The sequence below is a fragment of the Staurois parvus genome, unplaced genomic scaffold (genome assembly GCF_062004578.1).
Source record: "Staurois parvus isolate SC_StPar_1 unplaced genomic scaffold, SC_StPar_1.0 ptg001418l, whole genome shotgun sequence".
Lineage (NCBI taxonomy): Eukaryota > Metazoa > Chordata > Amphibia > Anura > Ranidae > Staurois > Staurois parvus.
The window spans coordinates 764,473-791,418 of NW_028319214.1; the positions used below are offsets into that span (position 1 = coordinate 764,473).

Sequence of the window (26,946 nt, forward strand, 5' to 3'; positions counted from 1 at the left end):
TTGAACAGATAAAAGACTTTTTTTTACTCTTCTCTGACCTCCGGAAAGGATCAGTTGGTTTCAATGCATTCCTATGGGAAACTGGGTTTCGGTTTACAAATTTTTCACAATACAAAACATCCCGAAGAACGCATAAAATTCGTAAATCGAGGTACGCCTGTACTTATATTTCTTTTTCTTCCTTTGATGCTTGATGGATACTGTACTGGAATTTACTGATATACCAATCTTGCTTATGTCTGTATGCGGTACTTTGTATCCTTTAAAACCCCTAATAAAAAAAATAATTGAAAAAGAAAAATGTTCATTTTATGAATATTCGATCATAAAAATTACATTTTGAAGTACATTCGAATGACATTAGTGAAGTCATCGAATGTTCAGAATTTTTATGTACGAATGTTTGCATGAGCGTTCGTTCAAAAATCTACTAGTGTATGAGCATTTTTACCTAACATGGCACTACCAAAAACAAAGGCCCATTGAAGTGTGCACATGCCTTGAGCTCAGGATAGTGTAGAGCAGCCTTTCTCAACCAGGGTGCCTTGAGGTTTCTTCAGGGGTGCCTTAGTAAAATGTCTAAAAGTTGCCCAAAACTTGTATACAGGCCAGCGAATAGAAGAAGCCAGCCTTTTAGTTACACAAAGCCATAGGTTTTAATTGTGCACCATTACGACCTTCTAGCCGCTGGCATCCTGACAACCAATGACATCATCAGTTGATAGGGAGGATGCTGATTGCCTGTACAGCATGCTTGTTTGACCCTCCCCTGCCCCTCTTCATCAGTGCTGGGGTAACATTAGCTCAGTGATGGAGAAAAACTGAGGAAGAAGAGAAACAATGGAATACTAGTCAGTACCAGTGTGCAAATATGTATTTGCTTTGGAAGAATAAATCACCTCTAATGCTGGGTGTCCTACATGTGTGGATGTTGCTGTGTTGTATAAAACTATTAGGCCCCATGTACACGGGACACTTTTGAATGATGGAAATTGAATGCTGGAAAACGTAGGTAAAAAAACGTCTGTTTAGCCACGTTTGCATAATGCGTTTACGCGTGTTTATGTTCGTTTGTATTTAGAAGCGTTTTTTAAAGATAAGCACAGGAGAACCTCCAAAAAAGTGGTAAATTATTAACTATTACAGACTGTTTCAGAGTAATGCAGAGAGTAGAAGCAGAGACAGCAGTATGTGTTGCGATTAGCTTAGGTGTGAGTTGCTCGTTAACATTTCTTTTGTTTCCAAGGGTGGGAAAGATGTCTGGTGGAGTGAGTCATTAAGGTCACCTGGCAGGGGGTCTTCATGAGGAAATTGAGGTGTGAATGGTCATTAACATATCTTTTGTTTCCAAGGGTAGGAGAGGTCTGAGGTGTGAATTAGTCATTACAATGTGTGACAAGCTTGGTAGGAACATCCTGTGTTCAGTGTTTGGTCCATTTGAGTACCTTGTAAATGCTTTGCATGCATTTTTCATGATGAAAAAAGGCTCTGGACAGCATCGGGAACTGGAAGAGTTAAAAAAATTTCAAATGCAAATGCTTATAAACACGATTTGCCGCGTTTAGCGTTTGAAACGCTGATAAAATCGACTGCTGAACGCAAGTTTTCTGCGTTAAAAAAATGACTGTAAACGACTGTAAACGAAGATGTGTACATGGACGCATAGGAAAACATTAGGGTGAGTTCAGGGGCTGCTGAAAAAAACGCAGAACAGCTCCTAAACGTGAGTTTATCAGCTGCAGTGTATAAGAGCCCTTAGAATAGTTTTTTACATTTAAGAATGGGGTGCCTCAAGACTGCTCATAATCTTAGGGGTGCCATAAGACTGCCCATCATTTTAGAGGGTGCCTTGACATTGTCCATAATTTGAAAGGGTGTCTTGATGGAAAAAAGGTTGAAAAACACTGGTGTAGAGCAGAAGGAGACAGCGTTTTCTAGAATAGTATGAGTCAGGTTAATGACAGGACTTTTCGACTTTTCATTTTAAGGCAGTAGTGTAATCGGTCAGCAGAAACCTCCAGAAGAGAAGATGTGTTGTGCGGACACTTATTAATTAATGACATAGATAGAAGGAACAATGACAAGACGGCATAGCTTGTAGTTGGACCTGCAGCATGTGTACATGTCAGGGAATCATAGCCCAAGGTGTGGTGCGTGTGGCTCATGTTACACAGCGTGACACGGCCTATATATAGATACTGACTAATAACAGGAAGAGGGCCAGGGCTTTCAGGTAGTTATTAAGCAAATGTAACCAATGACATGTACATGTGTACACCTGAAAGTTCCTCAATATTCTTCTGCTCTTCTGATGACCTAAAAAGCCACATAAAAAAAATTAAAGCACAATGTATTTTTTTTTAGAGGTCTATATGGAAATTCCTTAACAGGCTTGACATTCTGCTACAGACCGTCCACTGCTTTGTACACACAGATGTGGTAAACGTAGGCTGATGACATACAGGCGATTCTGTCGCTAGCAACAAATTGCCAGCAGCTGGGCCACTAAAAAGGCTGCCTGTGTGTCCGTATGGAATAGCTCCCTCTGTAGCCAGAGTCAGCAAGATGTCACTGGCCTGAACGCTTCACAATCTCAAATGTGAGATCTGGGAGTGACATCTTACTGCCTCAACTAAGAAGGGAACAGTTCCATAGGGAGAAACAGGCAGCTTCTGACGCTAGAATCATATCTGTGCGGGTGGTGCCACTGCGTATTCGCATGAAAATCCGTGCAGCCGCACCACCCGCACAGAGAAATGCGGACCCGCGGGTGGGTGTCATTAACTCTAATGACATGCCGCCCGCAGTGGAAAACTCAACCGTACTGGGAACCAAGGTTCCCATGTGGGCTGCGTTTTCCAAAGAAGTGCAGGGACTTCTTCCGTGTGTCACGGGCACAGGAGTCCATTCAAATGAGAGTTCACATCTATGCAGCCCGCATGGCCATATAGATGTGAACCAGGGTCACTGATCCTGCCGCTTATGGTTTTGTAAATTGTGACAAGATCTCTAGCAACAAATCATCTTGTGTCATCAGCAGAGATAGGCTTGATGTTCGAACATCAGTCGTTCGTGTGTTCAGTGAGCACATTAACAGTAAGAGCGTTCGGTGAGCTGTTTGCCCACCACGCCCCACTGCGCTCTGACAATGCATTGTGATTGGCCAAAGCTATTCACCTGTACTCATTCACAAGGGGGGAAGGGTGGACTCTGGGGGGCCCCTTGTTAAAGGGGGCTTCCAGATTCCGATAAATCACCCATCACAAACCCCCATAACCAGAGCCCAGGGTTGTGGGGAAGAGGCCCTTGTCCCCATAAACATGGGGACAAGGTGCTTTGGGGGGGAAACCCCCCTACCCCAAAGCACCCCCCCATGTTGAGGGCACATGGTCTGGTATAGTTCGAGGGAGGGGGGCCTGGTATGACTTTTATCGGGAACCCCACGCACTCCCCCCCCATTTTTGGAAGCTGGGGTTACCCTTAAAAGTCCTACTAGGCCTAAAGAGCCTGGTATGACTTTTAGGGGAACCCCACCTCTAAATAAATAAATACAAAATTACTGTGGGGTCCCTCCTAACCTTCCTGCCAGACCTAAAGGGTCCCATGCTATTTTTTTTTTTTTTTTTTTTAAATAATAATGTCATTTTTTTTTTAAATGTCAGTCCTGCTGCAGCAGGTTCTATACATTGTAGAGATGTGCAACTTTGCAGGTAGTGTGACCACTTGCCTACTTTGCACTTATACCCCCTTCCTGCCCAGGTCAATTTTCAGCGCTGTCGCACTTTGATTGACAATTGTGCGGTCATACAATATTGTACCCATATGAAATTTTTATCATTTTTTCCCACACAAATAGAGCTTTCTTTTGGTGGCATTTAATCGCTACTGGGTGTTTTATTTTTTGCGCTATAAAAAAAAAGAGCAAAAAATTTGAAAAAAAAAAAGTTTTTCTTTGTTTCTATTATAAAATTTTGCAAACAGGTAATTCGTCTCCTTCACTGATGTGTGTTGATGAGGCTGCACTTATAGGCAGCACTGATGGCCACTGATAGGCAACACTGATGAGGTGGCACAGATAGGCAGCACTGATGGGCACTGATGAGGTGGCACGGATAGGCAGCACTGAAGGACACTGATAGGCAGCACTGATGCTGCTGCACTGATATGCAGCAATGATGGGCACTGATAGGCGGCACTGACTAACAGCACTGACTGGTGGCACTGATGGGCAGCATGGATGGGTGGCACTGATGGGCACTGGTGGGTGGCACTGTTGGGTGTCATTGCTGGGCACTGATGGGAACAGGTGGGTGGCACTGCTGGGCACTGGTGGGTGGCACTGGTGGGCGGCACTGCTGGGCACTGATCATCAGGGCACTGATCATCATGTCCGGTAAGCCTCTTGGTGTGGAGAACGATGGTGGAGGTTTATTTAGGGCTCATGTACACGGGGCTTTTGGAAAACTCTTCTGAATAATGGAAACTGACTGCTGGAAAACGTAGGTTAACAATCGTCAGTTTAGCTGCGTTTGCATACCACGTTTATGAGCGTTTGCGTTTAGAAGCGTTTTTAAAAGATAACCTCAGGAGACCTTCCCAAATGCCCAGAATGCACTGAAAAATAGTAAAAAATTAACTATTTCAGATATTTTGAGAGGAATAGAGAGAGCAGAAGCAGAGAGAGCAGTATTTGTTGAGATTAGCTGTCTTTTCTGTTTGTATTTACTATGGATCCCATCATGAGCAAAATGCAGCACGTTCTACCATTTTTTCCTTCACGAGAAGCCTGGAACTGACTGCACTGGTGTGCTAGGTCCATTTGAATACATGGAAAACGCTTTGCATGCATTTCTGATGATGAAAAAAAGGCTCTGGACAGCATCTGGACATGGAATAGTTAATAAAAAAACGCTTCTAAATGCAAACACTTATAAACGCGGTTAACCGCATTTACAAGCATTTGGTGTTTGAAACGTCGGTAAAATCTACTCCTGAACACAAGTTTGGTGCATTCAAAAAAACGACTGTAAATTCAACTGCCTGTAAACGACTGTAAACAACATAGTGTACATGGACACATAGGAAAACATAAAGGAGAGTTCAGGGGCTGCTGAAAAAAACGCTGAACAGCTTCTGAACGTCAGTTTAGGAGCTGCAGTGTACATGAGCCCTTCGAGTGGCATGCACACAAGAAAGTTTTGTTTATTATTTGGGCTTTAGTATAGTTTTTCATTTATTTTTATTTTTCACATGTGCAGGTTTTTCCATTTTTTTGTTTGGCACATTTTATATTTATGGTAATTTATTAATTTAACATTGTGTTATTGTATGTAATTGATTTGAATATTTTTAATGGAAATGTGATTTTTTTTTTTTACACTTGGATGATTTGCACATGGCATATTTTCTTGTATCACATTTGTGTCACTATATGATTAGTGCAGCAATTTTGATATAGTACTCAAGGCTAAATTTACACCTTCAGTTGGAGTGGCAAATGTCCTGTTCCATGGGCAGTGCCGGCCATCAAACGTGACTAATACAAGTAAAAGAGGGTCATATTAGAACCACTCTGCAACCACGAGCATGGTGCTCAGTTATGGTATGGTGGTGTGGGCTTTTAGGGGTTAAATTAGGCAGTAAGGAGGTGACATACTGCATCCTCACCACCTCTCAAATACCTTCTGGAAAGCGATCCACCATGGATCTCTTGTCAGAGGGCAACGCTTTTGTAAACAAGGACAGTTCACACATATGCGTTTCTAATGTGTATTTAGCCGTTTGCCTACACTTTAAAAGCAAATTTAACCTTTTTTGCATTGTGAACACATTCAGTTTCATAGTTTCCTTCATAAATCAGTACTACTATTACTCCTCAGTCTGTAAATATGACCACACATCTACAACACTGAACAGTTTAAAAGAAAAGACATTTGTTCCTTTGGCAAGCACGAGTGGAAATTGTGAGCTATTTGCTAAAAATTGCACAAGGGAGTCTCCAAACCTTGTAATATTTCCCATAAACCCTGGAAACCAGCATGATGATAGGGAATCCCAGAAAGGTCAACAATGAGAGCTGCCATGACAGGCTGAACATGAAGACGATGACGCCCACCGATTTCACCACACTGCGCAGGAAGACATTAACATTTTCAGAGACCACATCACTAACGATTGTTGTGTCAGAGGTCAGACGAGAGATGATGTCACCTGCAAGTCAGGAACAAAAAGTTCACGAGTTATTACACTGCCTTTGTAATGACAGATCACAGGGGGGGGGGGTTTCAGCTATGCAGCAAGACAGCAAATATAAAGCTTAGCCAATGGACATGATGGTTGGGGACCTATTCCTACTATATAATGCCCAGAAACAGGACTGCAAAAATGTCCTTTTATTAACCACTTCCCTGCCGGGCACTTTCACCCCAGGACAATTTTCATCTTTCAGTGCTGTTGCACTTTGAATGACAATTGCACGGTCATGTACCCATATGAAATATTTATCATTTTTTTCACACAAACAGAGCTTTCTTTTGGTGGCATTTACTCATCACTGGGGTTTTTATTTTTTGCACTATAAAGCAAAACATTTGAAAAAAAAAAAAAAAAAGATTTTCTTTGTTTCTATTATAAAATTTTGCAAACAGGTAATTTTTCTCTTTCATTGATGTGCAATGATGAGGCTGCACTCATAGGTGGCACTGATAGGCAGCACTGATGGGCACTGATGAGGCAGCACTGATAGGTAGCACTGATGAGGCAGCACTGGTGGGCAATGATGAGGAGGCACTGATGATGCACTGATAAGCAGCAATAATGGGCACTGGTAGGCAGCACTGATGGTCACTGATAGGCAGTAGTGGTGAGCACTGATAGGCGGCACTGATGGGTAGTACTCATGGGCAGCACTGACTGATAACACTGATTGGAGGCACTGATGGGTGGCACTGATTGGTGACACTGCTGGGCACTGATGGGTGACACTGCTGGGCACCACAGATAATCAGTGCAAATCTCCCATGTCACATTTGCCGGTGATTGGCAGTACTTTCCTCGCGCTGTGGCAGCGTGAAGAAAGTGCAGCTGATAACCGGCAACTGTTTTTCATTTGTGACTTGCTAGTCATTGGACACAGCTGATCACGTGGTAAAAGGCAGCTGTGATTGGCCTTTTACCTAATCACCGACAGCCCTGGGTGTGCACCGCTGGGGGCACGCAGGGGGCGCATTCTGGGAGGACATCCATGGATGCCCTCCCAGAACAGGACAACCGCACTGTAGCCGTCTTTCAGCTATTGAACAGTTGGGAAGCAGTTACAGGACCTTACATGTGTAGGCTAGCATTACTGAACTCTCCTGGTTGCCTGTTCGCATTGTAATCAACCAGTTTAAGGCTCCATGCACACTAGCATTTATTTTAGGCTTAAAAAAACGCTAGATATCAAACGTTGATAATTGTGTTTTTTAGTAGTGTTTTAGTAGCGTTTTAGTAGCTTTTAGGAGGGTTAGTGGTTTATTAGTGTTTTTACAGTACATCTAGGGAAAAAAAAGCTAGAAAAAAGCTGTTAGGAGCATTCCCAACATTAAATCAATATTTTATCCAATAGAATAAGTTTACACATATGCACGTAATTGCATGCCAAAACAAACATTTTTTTAGACTAGATTTTTCTGCCAGCTCCTTGCAGAAAGATCCAGTGTACATCTGACTTTTTTAATGGGGCTGAGTGCATGAAGCTAATTGCCGATCTCCTCCACTCTTCCTACCACTCCATCCCCCACAGCTTTTTCCTCCTGTACCACTCTCCCCTCCCTCCTAGATTGTAAGCTCCAAGGAACAGGGCCCTCGAACCCCTCGCGTATTTTATTGTATTGTTACTGTATTGTCTCATGTATTGTATCCCATTGTAATGTACAGCGCTGAGCAAACTGTTGGCGCTATATAAATACTGTATTATAATAATAATAATAATGAAGCCTAATACTTTATGTCACTGATCTGAACAAGAGGGCCATTCAGAAGATCAGAGTTCACTGACAAACAAAAATGGCATCATATCTGACATTTCAGCACCATACAGGATCCCTCCATCAAGGCAAAGTGAGGCGACTTCTGAGCTAGTTATCAGTGACAACATCCATAAATTTACTATAGCACCTGCAAGCCTGTAAAATGTACGACACACAAATCATCTCTGACCCCAATTTTCTGTCTATGGGGTTGAGTCACTAAAGGCAAATGGACTGTTGATTTTGAAATGGAATTTACATTCTCCAGTGGAATTTTTTTCTTAGCTTAGTGAATGTAGTGGAAATTCATTTTGCAAAAAAATCCTCCATTATGTGCAATAATAAAAAAAAACAAACGAAAAACACAATATTTTAGCTTGCACACGTTTGAATGATAGAAGTCAGCAGAACTTCACCACATTTGCTTTACAGGGAAAAAATTCCCTTGCCAAGTGAACAGCCCGTAAATCAACTCCAATGGCTCAATAGATATTAAAACCAGAACACAAGTATAGAAGAAAGTGAGAAATGACAGCTGACAAATTCCTCTTTGCATGTTTCCTTTAAAAATCAATCTCAGGGATGCCCCGGATATCTGTTATAAAGGGGCACTAATATAGTAGTCTATTACTGTGACCTAAAACTTTGACAAACTGAGAACAGGCTTGACTCTTCTTCAATTGGGTGACCATCACCTACAATACAGTGCACTCGTATGTACCTCTCTGCTACCATCTAGTGAAAAAGAAAAAAAAAAAAGAAAAAAAGATCCATTGACTAAGTTTTTGTTTGAGAACTTTTTTTTCACTATTTATTTTGGAATGAACTTGTTTTCACCAGGCTTTACTATAATGCACTCAATATGAATCATGACTGCTGCATTGTTTGAGTACAGATCTGCAATTGTCCTCTTAAAGCAGTTTTGTAATTTTTTTAATTTTGGATGGAGTATAAAAGGAATATAACCACTTCCATCTGGAGAAATTTCCCTTCACTTCCTGTTTCATAGCCAAAAGAGAAAGTGAAAGCAAATCCCTCCAAAGTAAGGGAATCCCTTGTTGTCACCAGAACTAGTATCCCCGTCTGAAGATTTCCCCTCTATTACTGTTCTGGTGACAACACCAAATTTGGGATTTTCTTTCACTTTTACTCTCGGTAATATCTGTAAACAAGACAAATAGGGAGGGTGAATCTGCATAATGGGGACACAGGTAGCAATAAAAACCTCATAGGAGTTCCAATGCCTCTCCACTCTATACAAAACTAAAAAAGCATTGCCTTTAGTTATAATTTAAAGTGTTACTAAACCCACAAGAGTAAAATCAGTCTGTATATGCAGTACAGCATGCTTGTTATACTCACACCAGAACCTAAGAGGTTGATCCTTTACATTGTGTAAAAAGGCTGTTTGATCCTGTCTTCTCTGATCCTCCTCTTCTTCTACTGTCCCCAATACATTTGCTGATAGTACAGAGCTCTAGGAGTCACTCTGTACATGTTTTGTTTAGTGTTTATGGCCAGAGGGTTTTTTTAATTTGGGAGGGTGCATGTGATCATCACAGGGCCAATCAGCACTGAACAGAGCCTTGGGGGCAAGCTGCATATGGTCAGTTTAGTGTGCATTGCCAGAGAGTTTTTTTTTTCTTTAAGAGGGTGCATGTGATCAGCACAGGGCCAATTAGTGCAGTTCAGACAGAGGGTCAGGGGTCATGCAGCCTCAATTGACAGTCAGAACAGAATGAAAACTCCTCCAACAAGCTTTAACCAGTGCTCTGCTGGACACTGATAGAAGTCACAAGACTGCCATATACTGCTGATGAGAAAAGGTATTTAGCAGTTTGTATTTACTAAAACAATTGCATTACCATGTTCTGTGTACTGTGGGAGACCAGATATAATGAATGCAGGGTCTTGGGTTTAGTAACACTTTAAAGTGGAGTGCCACCCTTTTTTAACCACTTGCCTACTTCTACCCCCTTCCTGCCCAGGCCAATTTTCAGTTGTTGCACTTTGAATGACAATTGCGCAGTCATGCAACATTGTACCCATATGAAATATTTATAATTTTTTTTACACAAATAGAGCTTTCATTTGGTGGTATTTAATTGCCGCTGGGTGTTTTATTTTTTGCGCTATAAACAAAAAAAGAGCAAAAAAATTAAAAAAAAAAGTTTTTCTTTGTTTCTATTATAAAATTTTGCAAACAGGTAATTTTTCTCCATCACTGATGTGTGTTGATGAGGCTGCACTGATGGGCACTGATAGGTAGCACTGATGAGGTGGCACAGATAGGCAGCACTAATGGGCACTAATAGGAGGGACTGATAGGTGGCATTGGTAGGCAGCACTGATGAACTGGCACTGATGATGCTGCACTGATAGGCAGCACTGATGGGCAGCACTTATGGGCGGCACTGTTGGGCACTGATGGGTGGCATTGATGGGCAGCACTGATGGTCACTGATGGGTGGCACTAATGGGCAGCACTGATGGGCAGCACTGATGGGCGGCACTGATGGGTGGCACTGATGGGTGGCATTGATGTGCAGCACTGATGGGCAGCACTGAAGGGCACAGGTGGGTGGTACTGCAGGGTACAGGTGGGTGGCACTGATGGACACATGTGAGTGGCACTGCAGGGCACAGGTGGGTGGCACTGATGGGCACAGGTGGGTGCCACTGCAGGGCACAGGTGGGTGGCACTGCTGGGCACTGATCATCTGTGCCGATCCCTTCGCTGACAATTGCCGGTTCTCGGCAGTACTTTCCTCACGCTGTGACAGTGTGAGGAAAGTGCAGCCGATAACCAGCAACTGTATTTACCCGGTGATATGCTGTGTCATTGGACACAGCTGATCACGTGGTAAAATGCCACTGTGATTGGCCGTTTACCGTATCACGTGATCAGCTGTGTCCGTAGGACACAGTGATCACTGGCGGTGCCGGGTGCGTGCTGCTGGGGGCTCGCAGGGGTGTGTGTTCTGGAATGACATTCATGGACGTCGTCCCAAAACTAGACAACCGCGCTGTAGCTGTCCTTCGGCTATAGCGCGGTTGGGAACTGGTTAATGTCGCTCTGTTAACACTGTTCCTGTGTTGTCCTAAACAATTAGGATAATCATATATATTTTTTAATATTGTAAATACCTTTAAATCTGGTGCAAAGACTGCACTTCCAATCCCGGCCACCTAGGCGATGACGTATGAAGGCAATTCGCAAAGTCTCCTGGGATGTCGGGTCCTGTATCCCAGAAGTCCTTTGGGTTCCTAGTCGCTGACTATCACGTTAATTCAAAATTGGAAATGAAGCGAATGGGAGGAGTTTGGCAGCATTTTACCAGAGTCCTATCTGTGGGGAGGATGTGTAACAGCTGTGCTGCAGACTTTGCTGAGCTATGTAAGCTGTACATTCAGAGTGTGTGTACTGCGTGATCTGTGAATGTAATTTATACCATTGTTATGGCAACCTGTTGTATACAAATTGCGCTGAGCAGTGTCATTACTGCGCAGGTGTGAGATCGAGTGGTGCATGCTGGGATAGCCAGCAGCACCAACTCCAGGAAATATAGACTTCAGATGCCCACATCCATCATGGCGCCTGACTGCTTCCGAGATCAAGGTAAACTTTTATTTATTTAAATTAATTAGAAGGCTATACTAAATAACATTATCCATTTATTAATGTTAAAGAATAAACAATACTGGGTCAGCTTTTAAAATAAATTTGCTATGGGGACTGAAGCTCCGCTTTAAGTAATTGAAAATGGAGCCTTAAAGTCAAACTTTATTCCAGCTGTAAATATAAAATGACATCCCAAAGCCTTTCCTCCTTCCTCTCCCACAGGATCTTCTGCTCAGCACTAATGAGTGCAATAACTGCCTAAGGCTGGCCATACACTATACAATTTCCTTTAGATTTACCTTCAACTATGTAGTGCAAGAGCCTGCCTAATTGGATACAGCTGAAAGTGTTATTAGGTTTGACCTCCTATTATACGGTTTTTGGCAAATCTAAACCAAAAATCTCAAGAAAATTGTATAATGTATGGCCAGCCTTACTCCAAGGTCCCACACACTCTTCCTCTTGGGCAACTTGTCCTCATAGCCACCCTTTTCCTGACATGTGCTACCTCACTGATGTCAATGCATTGGATGTGAGGAATATGAAAATCCACCAACATTTTGGGATAAAGAGGTGGAGGGAGAGCAGAGTGCCAGATCTCAGATACCACTGGATCTCAATTCACAGCATAACTCAATCTATTTGGCCTGCCCTGTAAGTACTGCTGTTTTACTATTACTAATACTGTTCTAACCCTGTCAATGTTATTTCATCAGTCCTTGCAAACAAGTCAATGTAAAAGTTAAATCACACAGGTTATCACTCCAATATCCATCATTAGCTTCAGGCAGCTGAAAACGTGGACCTTCAATATCTGTCTACAGAGGAGAGCAGGAAAAGAAGCAGTGGTGATAACTCTTTATGAGAAAAATTACTGATAAGATTTTACAATTTAGATACAAATGATCATTAGATAAAATAAGCAGTGGCATAAAAACAAAATGATCCATCTAAGCCTGTGTTCACACTTGTGCGGTGCGGCATACCGCATGTGATTCGTACAAGAACCGCAACGTATTCCTGTGCAAATCACATGCGAATTCTGTGCGGTGCAATTTGAGCCATTTTGTATGGCTCAAATCGCGCCGCATCTGCACTAAAAAGCTGCAGGACCCTTTTTTTGGTCCGCACTAGAATCGGATCGCATAAGTATTCACACCCATGCGATTCGATTCTGCACATCGCACTGCATTTTGCGGACGGATTTCAGGGTGTTGTTAACTTACATGCCCGCAGCGGTGCGCATGAACATGCTGTGATTGTGATGCGCTGCGAATGCCACACAGTATCAGTGTGAACCCAGGGTTAATGAATTAAAGTTGAACTTAAGGTATGGGAATTTTTACATAGTTCTACTGGTCTAGCCTGGATTATTCTGTTACAATGGATAAATACACATGGAATGCATTTTAGGGTGAAAACCATCAAGATCAGTTCTATTTTCCAAAGGGCATCCACGGTAACATGGGATTAGTTCAATATTATAAGATGTCACACCATAGTATATGCAAGTTTATGAATTTACTTTATTTCATTTAAAGTGGTTGTAAAGGCTGAAGGCTTTTACCTTAAAGTGATTGTAAACCCCCACCTTGTAAAACAACCCATTCAGTTTAAAATAGAAATGAAAAGCAAAACATTTGTGTATACATATAAAAAAAAATACGTACACCTTTTTTTCCCCTCTTTTTTTAATAAGAGATTATAGTCCCACTGTTCTGCATAAGAGCTAGGGGATGAGAAACAGCAGAACACTAACCTTTCCGGTGAATGGCTGTGCAGGGGAGCATGTCAACAGAAGTCTGATCATTGGAGGAGAGCCCACTGAGTTCCCAGCACAGCTAGAGAACTGACCACGCTATGCTCTCCTGCCTAGTGTGTTCAGTTTTCAAAAGCAGAGGGACTGACAGGAACACCAGGGATTTCATACAAAGGAAGCAATACAAAGAGAACAGGATACTTTTTCATACAAATGCATGGTACAGCAGCCACATATTAGCAATATGAAATGTTGGGTTTACATATTTGTTAATGCATTCTCTGCATTAAGGTAAAACAACCTAATTGTCAGCTCTCCCCCCAGCTGCCCCTAAATACTTACCTGAGCCTGATCTCGATTGAGCGCTGTGCCAGAAAGCAGAGGTGCTGCTCTCTCTATACCTCTTCTGTCAATCAATCCAGCGACAAAATAGCAGGGGCAGGGCTGAGCCGCACTATGTGTGTGTGTGTGTCAATGGACACACAAAGCATGACCCAGGATCGAGCCCCTGCGTGTGCCATTATAGGAAGCACCTTCCTATGGTGGCACATGGAGAAGAGGAAGAGCCTAGAGCACTGGCGGGGAACCCCAGAAGGGGAAGATTTGGGCTGCTCTGTGCAAAACCATTGCACAGAGGAGGTAAGTATGACAAGTTTCTTATTAGAAAAAACAAAACTTTACAATCACTTTAAAATAACAATTATGAAAAGAAACAAAAATATATATATAGCAGGGAATGTATTTATATATACATATACACACAATTGTTCATTTCCTCTGAAGAATCTAACAGTCCCCATTCATTGTTTGCAGTGTCTCTGGTGAAGGATTCTGACCTGTGTGATTTTCATCAAAGAAACCAATTTCTTGCGATATCAAAGAACGGAATAACAGGTTTCGGATCCTGATATTCAGTCTGGCGAATGTGAAGGTGAAAAGACCACCCCGTACCCCTGCAGAAAAAGAGCTGGAAAAAATAATGGAAAACGAACAGTAACATTATATTTTTAAATGCTAGCATGAATGTCTATTCTCACAGATAAAATTTATTTTTACTTATGCTGAAACACATACAGTATGAGTCAGAGGGATCTAAATCAGGTACCCACTAGTCATGAAGTGGAAGAAACTTTCAGCAACTGAATTTATCACTTAGTGAGTATGCAGTTTCTTTTTATTTTAGTTCTATGTTCCTGTTTAAGCTGGTGCCATGATAACTGCCCCAGGTTTTTGATCCAGGGTGGCTCCTTTCTCCTGCAGCATCTGCAGCACGGAGTCATCTTTGTACGTTGTATAAGGGACTAGAATTGTGTCTCCCTACACTGTGTGCATCAATAAAAACACACAGCCCCATAAGCTAGGATGACAAGGAACTTCCCTGCTCCACCTTCCTCCCCCCTCCCTTTTTTTCTCCAAGCCAGTAGACTGCATTGTCCACTGTTAACTCTTTCCTGGAAGACAGACAGTTCAGGGAAGTAGCACTTAGAAAGCAGGAGCCAACAGCATTCAGGGCCAGGTCACACCACAAGAAATGTACCCAAAAAGCATTATGGATACGTTTTTGCTTGCAGTTCACACCACACTCCGTTCCAGGGGAAGTTTTGATGCAGATGCTGTGGTCCAGTACAGTTCTGTGCAGAAAAAATGCAGCATATTCTACTTTTTTTTCTGCACCGGAAACTGACTGGAACTGACTGCACTGGTGTGAACTAGAGCCATTGTACATGGAAAACGCTGTGCATGCATTTTTGATGCATAAAAAAACGCACTGGACATTATCTGGTGTGAACTAGTCCTAAAAGTAAGTGCTTGTGTAAGATTTTTAACAGTTTACTGGAGGTTGTTTTTTTAATTGTGTAAAATGCATTAAGGTAAAAACCAAATTTAGATGTTGGAATACTAAAGATGTTTAACATTAAAATGTATTAAGATTTCAATAATAGCAATAATAAAAAATTCACACTATACCAAGTGTGGTGCCACTCGAAAGTACAAATTACAAAAATTAAAGAACAAAATAAATGTGTCCTTTACAGTAAGGCTACAGTATGCACTCATGAAGTAAGACTTTGGAACCTCGAGGATCGACTTTGGAACTCTGTTTTCCACCTGTGGAACCCCATGGTCCGACTTTAGAACTGAGAGCCCCAGCTTTGAAAACCCGAATTGTGACTTTGGAACTCCAAGTTCCGACTCTGGAGCCCCCGAGGTCCGACTTTGAAACCCCCATGGTCCGACTTGAAACCCCCATGGTCCGACTTTGGAACTGCGAGCTCCAGCTTTGAAGACAAATTCTGAGTCTGAAGCCCCGAGTTCCGACTCTGGAGCCCCGAGTTCCGACTCTGAAGCCCCATGGTCCGACTCTGGAGCTGCGAGTTCCAGCTTCGGAAGTCCGAATTCCGACTCTGGAGCCCCGGGTTCCAACTCTGGACCCCCGGGTTCCAACTCAGGAGTCCCGTGCAAAGGTCTGACTTTAGAACCCCCATGGTCCGACTTTGGAACTCCAAGAGTTCTGACTCTGGAGCCCCGTGGTCCGACTCTGGAGCCCCCGTAGTCCGACTCTGGAACTGCAAGCTCCAGCTATGGAACTCCAACAGTTCCAACTTTGAAACTCCGTGTTCCGACTCTGGAGCCCCGTGCTGAGTTCTGACTTTGGAGCCCCCCGTAGTCCGGCTTTGGAGCCCCCGTGCCGTGGTCCAACTCTGGAGCCCTCGTGCCGTGGTCCGACTCTGGAGCCCCCGTGCTGTGGTCCGACTCTGGAGCCCCTGTGGTTTGACTCAGGAGCTCCTGTGGTCCGACTCTGAAACTGCAAGCTCCAGCTTTGGAAACCCAAATTCTTACTTTGGAACTCCAAGTTCCGACTCTGAAGCCCCGAATTCCTACTCTGGAGCCCCAAGTTCCGACTCCAACAGTTCCAGCTTTGGAACGCTATGTTACGATTCTGGAGCCCCATGCCGAATTCCGACTTTGGAGTCCCTGTGGTTCGACTCTGGAGCTCCCTTGGTCCGACTCTGGAGCCCCCGTGGTCCGACTCTGGAGCCCCCGTGGTCTGACTCTGGAACCGCAAGCTCCAGCTTAGGAAACCCGAATTCTGACTTTTGGAGCCCCGAGTTCCGACTCTGGAGCCCCGAGTTTCGACTCTGGAGCCCCATGGTCGGAGTTTGAAACCACGAGCTGCAGCTTTGGAACTCCAAGAGTTCAAGAGTTCCAACTTTTGAACTCCAAGTTCTGACTCTAGAGCCCCGTGCCGAGTTCCAAATTTGGAACCCCATGATCTGACTTTGGAACCCCCATGGTCCAACCTTGGAACTCCAAGATTTCAGACTTTGGAACTGCGAGCTTCAGTTTTGGAAACCGAATTCCAACTTTGGAACTCCAAGTTCTGACTATGGAGCCCCGTGTTCTGACTCTGGAGTCCCATGGTCCAACTTTGGAACCCCATGGTCCAATTTTGGAACCCCACGGTCCAACTTTGGAACTGCGAGCTCCAGCTTTGGCAATCCGAATTCTGACTTTGGAACTCCAAGTTCCGACTCTGGAGCCACAAGTTCTGACTCTGGAGCCCCAAGTTCAGACTCTGGAGCTGCAAGCTGCAGCTTTGAAACTCCAACAGTTCCAACTTTGGAACTCCAAGTTCCGACTCTGGAGCCCCATGCCGAGTTCTGACTTTGGAACCCCATGGTCCAACTTTGAAACTGCGAGCCCCAGCTTTGGAACTCTGAGTTTCGACTCTGGAGCCCCCATGGTCCAACTCTGGAGCCCCCATTGTCCGACTCTGGAACTGCAAGCTCCAGCTTTCAAAACCCGAATTCTGACTTGGGAACTCCAAGTTCTTACTCTGGAGCCCCCATGGTCCGACCACCATGGTTCGACTTTGGAACTGCGAGCTCCAACTTTGAAAACCCGAATTTTGTCTCTGGAGCCCCGAGTTACGACTCTGGACTCCCGAGTTACGACTCTGGAACCCCATAGTCCAACTTTGGAAACTCAAATTCCGACTTTGGAACTCCAAGAGGTTCGCCTCTGGAGCTCCGTGGTCTGCCTCTCAAACTGCGAGCTCCAGCCCCGAGTTCTGACTCTGCAGCCCCATGGTCCAACTTTGGACCTGCGAGCTCCAGCTTTGGAAACCTGAATTCTGACTTTGGAACTCCGAGTTCCGACTCTGGAGACCTGAGTTTCGATACTGGAACTGAGAGCTGCAGCTTTGGAACGCCAACAGTTCCAACTTTCGAAATGCGAGCTGCAACTTTGGAACGTCAACAGTTCCAACTTTGGAACTCCACGTTCTGACTCTGGAACCCCGTGCTGAGTTCTGACTCTGAAACCCCCATGGTCCGACTCTGGAACTCCCGTGGTTCGACTTTGGAACTCCAAGTTCCGAATCTGGAGCCCTGAATTCCAACTCTGGAGCCCCATGGTGTGACTCTGGAGCCCCAAATTCCGACTTTGGAACTCGGAGTTCCGACTCTGGAGCCCCATGGTCCGTCTCTGGAGCCCCATGGTTTGACTCTGGAACTGTGAGCTGCAGCTTTGGAACCCTGACAGTTCCAACTTTGGAACTCCAAGTTCCAACTCTGGAGTCCCGTGTTCTGTCATCATAACTCCCATTTCCGACACCAAGGCCCGTCATCGGAACTTCAACGTTGGAACCCCGTGTTCCGACAAAATCCAGACAGATCCGGGGCTGTAAGAAGTGGTGTGGTCAGAATAATAATATCTTCCCAAGTCCAACTGTGTGACTATACTTAATTTCAAAACTTCATTCAGCTGACGGGTGAATGAACAAACATTGGAGCATCAAAAGCAAGGCTGGGAACAATGACCTTAAAAAGAACCTGTTGCCAGGCCACTCACCTCAACAACAATCAACCTGGAAGATTATATGTGCATTTAACATATTTTATTCATGTTAGTAACTTGGGAAAGTCTTACATGTGTAGACATACAAAAGCCTGTGGACTGCTAATTTGGCCCACCACCTTTGATGTGATGTCAGACTCTGTCCCTTGAATCACAGTGCCTGACAGTGACACTCACAGCTACATTAAAGGTTATGTAGATAGGTGAGGGGAGGGGCAGGGGAGCCGGGCCAGCACATACAGTAATTAGACACTCTCAGAAGAGGAGAGGGCTATGATGTGGCATGATGAAGGTGAAACTCGGACTGTGCTAGTGTATTGACTATTCCTGGAGTGCTCAAATTCCTATGCAAGCTTAAAGGAACAATGCATCTGCACACAGATTGTTAAAATAGCTGATTTCTCAGTACTTTTACCTGCAATTTGCAAGTTGGTGACAAGGTCTATTAAAAGTAGCCATACCAGATAAAGAACTGATAATCTTTTCAGGTGACGATTCATATTTAGAGAAGGGTGCCTGAATGCAGTCAGAATATGCCTGCATGTCCAACCACCCTCTATTGGTTCACATCACTTTTCAATGTCCAAATTCTAGTAATATACCTTATGAATGAATCCTTATCACAGCCTGCTAGGACATACATGCATGGCAAAGATTAGATTAGATATTATCACACCAGAAAAAAAGAGTAATGAGCCAGAATGTTACCTCCCCACAGCCAGAACTGCTAGTATTACAACCGCGCTGGAAAACTGCTTCAAACTTCTTTGGACGACAATACCATCTATGACCAGCCCTGTGTAATATGGGCTGAATATTTCCCCTGTGATAAAGGAAAACTGCATTTGTAAACTGATAACCAGCCCCTGTACAAAGAAGGAGGCTACAAATAGTAGCCCTAACTGAAGAATTTGCTGTTATTCAAAAATAAACTTCTGCTTTGTAGTGCATAGACTGTACTATGCCACACTGAAATACATAAAAAGCAATGCCTAGTAGAAAGTGGTACCATAGCTGTGAGTTGATATCAGCAGGTTCAGTCATTGTCTCACTTGACTATATATCTAATAATGATATCACTCTGGTTTTCCTGACCTGCAGAGATCAGTTTTTTTTAATCTGATAACTGTTGCATAGTTACATAGTTTATCTGGCTGAAAAAAGAAGACACGTGTCCATCTAGTTCAACCATTAAAAGGGGAGGGGGGGAATTATATACATATATATATACACACACGCACACATACATACATACATACATACACATACACACACACAATCCTATACCCACAGTTGATTTAGAGGAAGGCAATAAAACCCCCCAATAAAGCTTGATCCAATTTGCTCCAGCCAGGGAAAAAATCCTTCCTGATCTCCCCAAGAGGCAATTGGATATTCCCTGGATCAAATTTACCCATAAATATTAGTATCCAGTTACATTATGTACATATAGGAAAGAATCCAGGCCTTTTTTAATATAATCTACTGAGCTGGCCAGAACCAGCTCTTGAAGGAGCTTATTCCACATTTTCACTGCTCTTACCGCGAAGAAGCCTTTCTGTATTTGGGGAATAAATCTCTTTTCCTCCAGATGTAAAGAGTGCCCCCTTGTCCTCTGTAACGACCAAATGTAATATCAATGTGATCATTTTAGTCAGACTAATACTTGGCTTCAGAGTTAATTTTAGGGATTAGGTTTAGAGGTGGCTTCAGGGTTGTATAAGAGGGTAAGAATGATTTTAAGGGTTTGGGTTCAGGTTGAAAACTAGCTTTATGGAATAGGCACAAATTAAAGATTGGGTAAAGGGGCCTTGTGTGAGATTTAGGTTTAATAATAGTATCATCTGATTCATGTTCATTTTGTGGCTGTGAAAGATTTATTTTTTTTGGATTTTTTATATATTGAACCCATTCATTTATTATACACAAAAACAATGTGCTACATATTTTATCACTGAGTAATTCAATGTGATAAATACTCAACATAAACCTAATTACATCCATTGCATCACCAGTGAAGGTTATTGTCAATAGGATCCAAAAATATTTACAACCCGGCAATGAAAAACCATTGGTGTCAATCCAGGACCATGACATCAATTTTGTCTTAGCGTAATGCGGTAAATGAAGTGTAGGCAGGGATCTTCAACTTTACAAGGGTCCCGGAACTCATGAAACCTAGGACACTTTGATAAGTACATGTCAACTTTAAAAAGAGTGGCCTGTACCCTTCCTCATACTTCAACTCTTTATTGAACACCAAAGCTGCCTATCAGGTTATGAACCCAACAGGAAGAATGAGAAATGGGACTGACTTCACTTTTTCAGGGTGTTTAGAAGGCCCCATTGTTCTTATGTAGGTACATACAGGCAATTAAGTTCTTGGGAAATGTCCTCTAAAAGAATTCTCCCTTTCCTTCTCTGTCTACCTAACAGCACGAGTCTATTGTGACCTCCCTTATATAATTCAGAATAAGGGATGTCCATTGATCTACCTTGATCTGCAGAAAAGAATTTGTATGTGCCTTTTTCACATTGTACATGTGCAGTGGAGTGTGCTGTGTAGATATGTGGCATGCATGCGTTTTTAAGCAGTGCAATTCACCACGTTGTGGTAACAAGGCATTGCACTGCCTCTAAATGTATGATAAATGAGCCTCAATCATGAGTGTGCTATACATAGCAGAGAACTTTCAGCAGTGGCAACTAATGATCTGGGAACTAGATCTATAAATGTTCTGCTGTAGAAAAGGGGCTGTACACACTCGAATGTTACTCGAATGTAGAATGTTACAGCGGAACTTCTCCCAAAAGGGTGACACATTTGAGGTGGGATCAGGTATCTAGTTTCGGCAGGTACCTGTTCCCACTTGGCCCCAAAGTTCACCTCCCCTTCTTTGCATGCAGCCTTGTGGGACATGTCACAGGTACCAGAAGGCTTCGGGACCATTCAAAAAGTGCTCGTGCATGTGCAGTGGGAAGCCAGCTGTGAAGCTGCAAGCTCTCACTGCCAGCTTCCCAAAATAAACATGCCGGTGACAGGGACCTGAAGCCCAACATAGGACTGGCCTGGGTGAGAATGGCGCTGGATCCCTGGACAGGTAAGTGTCCTTTTATTAAAGGATAAGTTCACCTTTGGAACATGTTATATGTTCCACCTGTTTTTTAGGGTTACACGCTCCATCCACTCCTGTTGCCCCCCCATGACAGATAGTACGGGGAGACGTCTTGCACAGCCAGCGGTCTGGTGGTATAAGGGGGACAGCTGGCGGTATAAGGGGGTATGCTCCCATTGCCGAAGCTGCGCCTGCTGCTCCCCCCCCCCCCCCCTCCGTGACAGATAGTACGGGGAGATGTCTTGGACAGCCGGCGGTCTGGTGATATAAGGGGGACAGCTGGCGGTATAAGGGCTTTGCCCTGCCCCCTCCCTCTCATTGGCTGACTGGCTGTGATTGACTGCAGCGGAAGCCAATGGCTCCTGCTTGCTATCTCAGGAAAAGAGGAGGCAAAAACCCAGGACATTTGAGGCTATCATGCACATTGCTGGATCTTGATGAGGCTCAGGTAAGTATTGAAGGGTCTGGGGACACTGCTGAACATAGAAGGTTTTTTAACTTCATGCACAGAATGCACAAAGGTAAAAAAAACTTTAGCCTTTATAACCGCTTTAAAAAATGTCAGCTTCACATTAAAATATAAGATAGGTGTAAGGTGTCCTTAAATCTGTAACTGGCAGTTACTATAAGAGTCTGAGAATTGCTTGGCTAAGTAATTTATTTAAAAGAATGAAGTGTTTTCATTATGGAGATTCTAATGGTGTTTGGTTTAGGAAAGAATTATCCAAGCGTTCAGCTTGTGTATTTACATTAACAATCTGATATGTGGTATGTAATAAATTGGGAACAATGCCATAGCTATTACTTTAGTAACTACTTGATCTCACAGTCAGCCTTTTCCACTGCCTTAGAGTTTCTTAAAGGATATCTAAACCCAAAAACAAAAATGCATTCATTGCATCTTACCAATTATAGATATGGTGGTAGTGCCCAACCCCTGCCCTTCTCACCAACTCGAGACAAAGGACTGGCCAATCTCCCACCGTGCTGTCGCTTCCATAACAATGCCACTTTCAGCTACACAAAGACTTTCCAGCTTGCAGGACCACAATTTAGGTGCCAGCAGCCTGAGAGCAATTGTCACTGGGTTAAATTAATTAACACTAGCCTATTGGGGACTTATACCCCCTTTGCTGCCCAGGCCAATTTTCAGCTTTCAGCACTGTCGCATTTTGAGTGAAAATGACGGTCATGCAGCATTGTACCCATATGAAATTTTTATAATTTTTTTTCACGCAAATAGAGCTTTCTTTTGGTGGTATTTAATAGCTGCTGGGTGTTTTATTTTTTGCGCTATAAACAAAAAAAAACAAAAAATAAAAAAACAATAAAAGTTTTTCTTTGTTTCTATTATAAAATTTTGCAAACAGGTAATTTTTCTCGTTCACTGATGTGCATTGATGAGGCTGCACTGATGGGCAGCACCGATGGGCACTGATAGGCAGCATTGATGAGGTGGCATGGATAGGCAGCACTGATGAGGTGGCACGGATAGGCATCACTGATGAGCTGGCACGTATGATACTGAACTGATATGCAGCAATGATGGGCACTGATAGGTGGCACTGACGGGCGGCACTGCTGGGCACTGACTGGCAGCACTGCTGGGCAACACTGATGAGTGGCACTGATGGGGGGCACTTCTGGGTACAGGTGGGTGGAACTGCTAGGCACTGCTGGGCACAGGTGGGTGGCACTGATGGGCAGAGGTAGGTGGCACTGATGGGTGCTGATGTTTAGGGCACTGACCATCAGTACCCTGATGATCAGTGCCGATCTGTTCTCTGACAATTGTCAGTTATCGGCAGTACTTTCCTCACACTGTGACAGCGTGAGGAAAGTGTAGCCGATAGCCGGCAACTGCATTTACCCGGTGATCTGCTGTGTCATTGGACACAGCTGATCACATGGTAAAAGGCTGCTGTGATTGGCCTTTTACCACATCACGTGATCAACTGTGTGCATAGGACCCAGTGATCACGGAGAGTGCCGGGTGCGCGCCGCTGGGAGCACGCAGGAAGGCACGGTCTGGGGAGACGTCATATGACGCCCTCCTTGAACTGGACAACCGCACTGTAGCCGTCATTTGGCTATAGTGCAATTGGCAAGTGGTTAAGCAATGAACTCCTTAAGCTACCACCACCACCTTTGACTGAGAAGGTGGAAACTCAGAATCTTAGCAAGATCAAATATGAAAAATAAACATCTGTACACACACTGTCACTACAGACAGGTATATTCAGAGATTTATTATATACAGTAGCACTCTTCAAGATGCAGGGATTCTTTAGTTTGCAATTAAAGCATTAGGGACAGTTTAACACATCAAAATAGGGTTTAATGATGAAAAGGTCAAAATGGTGCAAATAAAATATTTACAGAAAAAGTTTTTACAAAGAAATAAAGATAGAAATAAAGCAACAGAGAAATACAGATGAGTTGAAAATTAGGAATACTTGCAAAGTCCTTGATCAAGCAAAAACAGTACAGTGTCTCTCTCAAGTCCAGTTAGGTTTTCCTTGGTTGATGTTAAAACAAGAGCTTTCAAATCTGCTTGCAATCTCTTTTTTTTATCTGACATCAAGGGGGGTGTTGACAGAGACCATCTGACCAATCATCCGGTTTAAGGGGTGGGTGCTGGAAAGTCACCACATTTATGACCAAGTTCCAATTACAGTTTTTTATAAGTACTCATATTTCTGAATACATACCATTTACAGTCTGCTACCTTGCAGATTATTGTCCAGCATGAAATTAGCTTCAATATAGATATAGATATGACAGGTCTCAGAGATCTATTTCCCATAGGAGGGGTGTGGAGGCCTAATCCACTCTGATACCTCCTAGCATAGGGGTGTTTGGGTTCAAAATGCTACTCAATAACTGATGAAGGTGAATATGACTTTATTCTAACTATACTGTCATAATTTTAGAAGTTATGAAACATGCTGAAGTTTTAGAGTCTCAGCTGATAAGCAGTCTATCAAAAATGTGTATTCCACAGGCTTCCCCTAAGGTGCATCTGTTAGTTTTCTGGATTGCTCAAGCTTGCAAGTGTGACAGTTTTATTAGGGTTTCTAGACTGGAAATGAGAGGGCCTGTATCTGTCATGGTCTGATAAGAAGGCTCTGGCATCAGTTAACAGTTGTGTATTGCACCAGAGGCTTCCTTGGGGGGATGAAGGGAGCTACTGCTTCTATGCAGCAACTTGTTATCAACACTGTTGTGACAGTGCTGGGCTCTTGCACTGTGTACGAAGAGGTAAATGGCACCCAGGAGTCTCAAGAATGCAAATTGAAGGGCTCCAGAGTGGCTAAAATGAACCGAGAACATTGGGTTTTCAGTCTTCTCTGGGATTGGCAATTGCCGTATTGGGTTCTGGAGTTCAGAGGCTTCGAAGAGTCTTGGGAGGGATGAAACATCTAACCCTGTGTCCAGGTTTTACTGGAGGCCAATAGTCTGTGTATGCAGGCACACGCAGCCTTTATAATCAAAGGGCTGTCTGCAGTTCAGGGATCCACCCAAAAGACAGGAGGTCCCTTGCCCAAAGCCAGGGCATGGGTAAGAGCAGCAGAGAACTGCAAGAGAAAGAGCCATGAGAGCAGAGAGAGAGAGAGGTACAGAGCTGAATGAAAGCACAGTGGTTCTGGGAGATGCTCAGGGTCCAGACCAAAGGCCTAGGCTTGAGGCCTGGGCAGTGACACTGCGAGAGGAAGTCAGAAGGATTAATGTCACTTTTCTTTGTGTTTGAAATGATGGCCAGCAACCTCTAAAACAGTATTTTTTAGTTGGACTGAACTCACTGGATAGCACTACATCTTGAGCAAAGCCCCATGGAATATCACAAGTATTCAGATGCAAAACAGAGAAATACAAAGGAACATTGTTACTTTTGTATCTATCCTGTTTTATTCATCTGCAGATCAAATAGATGAGCTTGGATCTGCAAATTCTGTCAGCTAAGGCAACCTAAAGTGTGGGATAGGAAAAAAACAAACATTTATACTCACCTATATGGCTGCAGCACTGGTCCGATGCTGCAGCTTTTCCCCACCAACCTGGTTTTACTAGCATGCATTTATTTTTTCTGAAGTGTGCAATTCTCTGCTGGCAGAGCTTCATTGCTGAATGACTCTTCTCTTGCCCAGAATCGTGTACCCAAAGAGTTTATATATACCAGAAACCCCCAACATCCACCTTCTCACTCCCCCTCTTTTTTCCCCTTTTTATTATACCCTTCCTGGCATCTATTTCTCCCCCTCTAATATTCTTTCTTCTACCTGCTCCAACGCTACATCTCTCCTAATGTTCTTCATAGGTCATGTTTTGACCGGTATTTCCTTTCTTGAATTGTCCCCTTCTAATACAAAACTACTCTCGACTTTAGACATGCACACTTAACTTCAATCATTTTCTCCAAAAAGATCATTCTAGATCTCTTCATTTTTCTGATATTTGAGTGAAATTACCATGATCCTAATCTCATCTAATCCAACCAATATGTATGGTAAAACAATTTACTGCACACTATACTTTGCCTTCCTTAGCTTTAGATACTGGATTATCAATTGTTTTCTGACCAGATGCTGTTCTTTCATCTCTGGTTCTATGTATGTGAGAGGTTGAGTTTATAAATAAAGAATTGATTAGAAGAAAAAAAAAAAAATGTTAAATTGCGTTCAGCCTAAATTTGTTAGTCAAGTCCATCTAAATTTGCTAATGTATCTAATACTACCCTCTCCAGAGGCTGACAATGCTAATATTTCAGGGTGACTCCATTGGTCCTCCAAAGAAGTGTAACCACCCTAAGATAGGACATGTGCTACTGGATGGATCATCAGATACAAATCAAAGAAAAATGCCTAAAAGAAGAAAACTAATGCAGCCAACACATTGGATTGGTAGGCTATAATATATCCAATTTTGTTTTTGGGTTCAGCTATGCTTTAACTGTACTAGAAGGAACTTCCATGACCTGTTTAGACTGTGAAGAAAAATGTGAAGGCACCAAACACATGGAACTGTACATGACAACAGGGTGTATATGCTATGCTATTAAAAAAAATACAAAAACAAATGAAATCCCCCCCAAAAAACTAATGAGAATTAAAAAAAACCCCACCGCAGTGGGGTTGTCCATGAGTTTTTTCATGCTCAGGGATGTTTGAGAGGTTTGTGAAAAACTACGTTTAAGAGAAGGGTAGTTAATGAATATCACTTTTATATTTTACCACTCAGTCTAGACACTGAACTAACTTTAAGCCTGGACCAAACATAACTTGTTGTGTTGCCCAGCTGTTATTGAGAACCAGGGGTGGACTGACAAGTCATGGGGCCCCCGGACAATAGGGGATTATGGGACCCCTGTATCCTTGCCCACACCCAAAAAAGCCTATGAAAAAGCCAATGAAAGGTACCAGGGGCACCTCATGGGGCCCCCTACTGACCCTGGGCCCTCGGGCAGTGCCCGAGTGCTGAAATGGTCAGTCTGCCCCTGTTGAGAACACAACACTTAGATCTAGCTTTGGTTTACTGAGGTCAGGCGAGGCTTGCACAGAGTCTGACCTCTAAGGTGGATTT

The 26,946-nt window shown here is 43.3% G+C and overlaps 1 protein-coding gene across 1 annotated transcript in view; it reads right to left on the reverse strand.

The window, feature by feature from the left end:
• The window catches only part of ABCB9 (ATP binding cassette subfamily B member 9), a 72,591-nt gene that overhangs the window by 36,985 nt on the left and 8,660 nt on the right, over positions 1 to 26,946 (reverse strand). The window contains exons 3-5 of the mRNA XM_089661984.1: positions 18,959 to 19,073; positions 14,227 to 14,357; positions 6,005 to 6,210 (exon numbers count right to left, since the gene is read on the reverse strand). Coding sequence (XP_089518110.1) covers positions 6,005 to 6,210; positions 14,227 to 14,357; positions 18,959 to 19,073 — 452 coding nt within the window. The remainder of the gene's footprint in view (positions 1 to 6,004; positions 6,211 to 14,226; positions 14,358 to 18,958; positions 19,074 to 26,946) is intronic.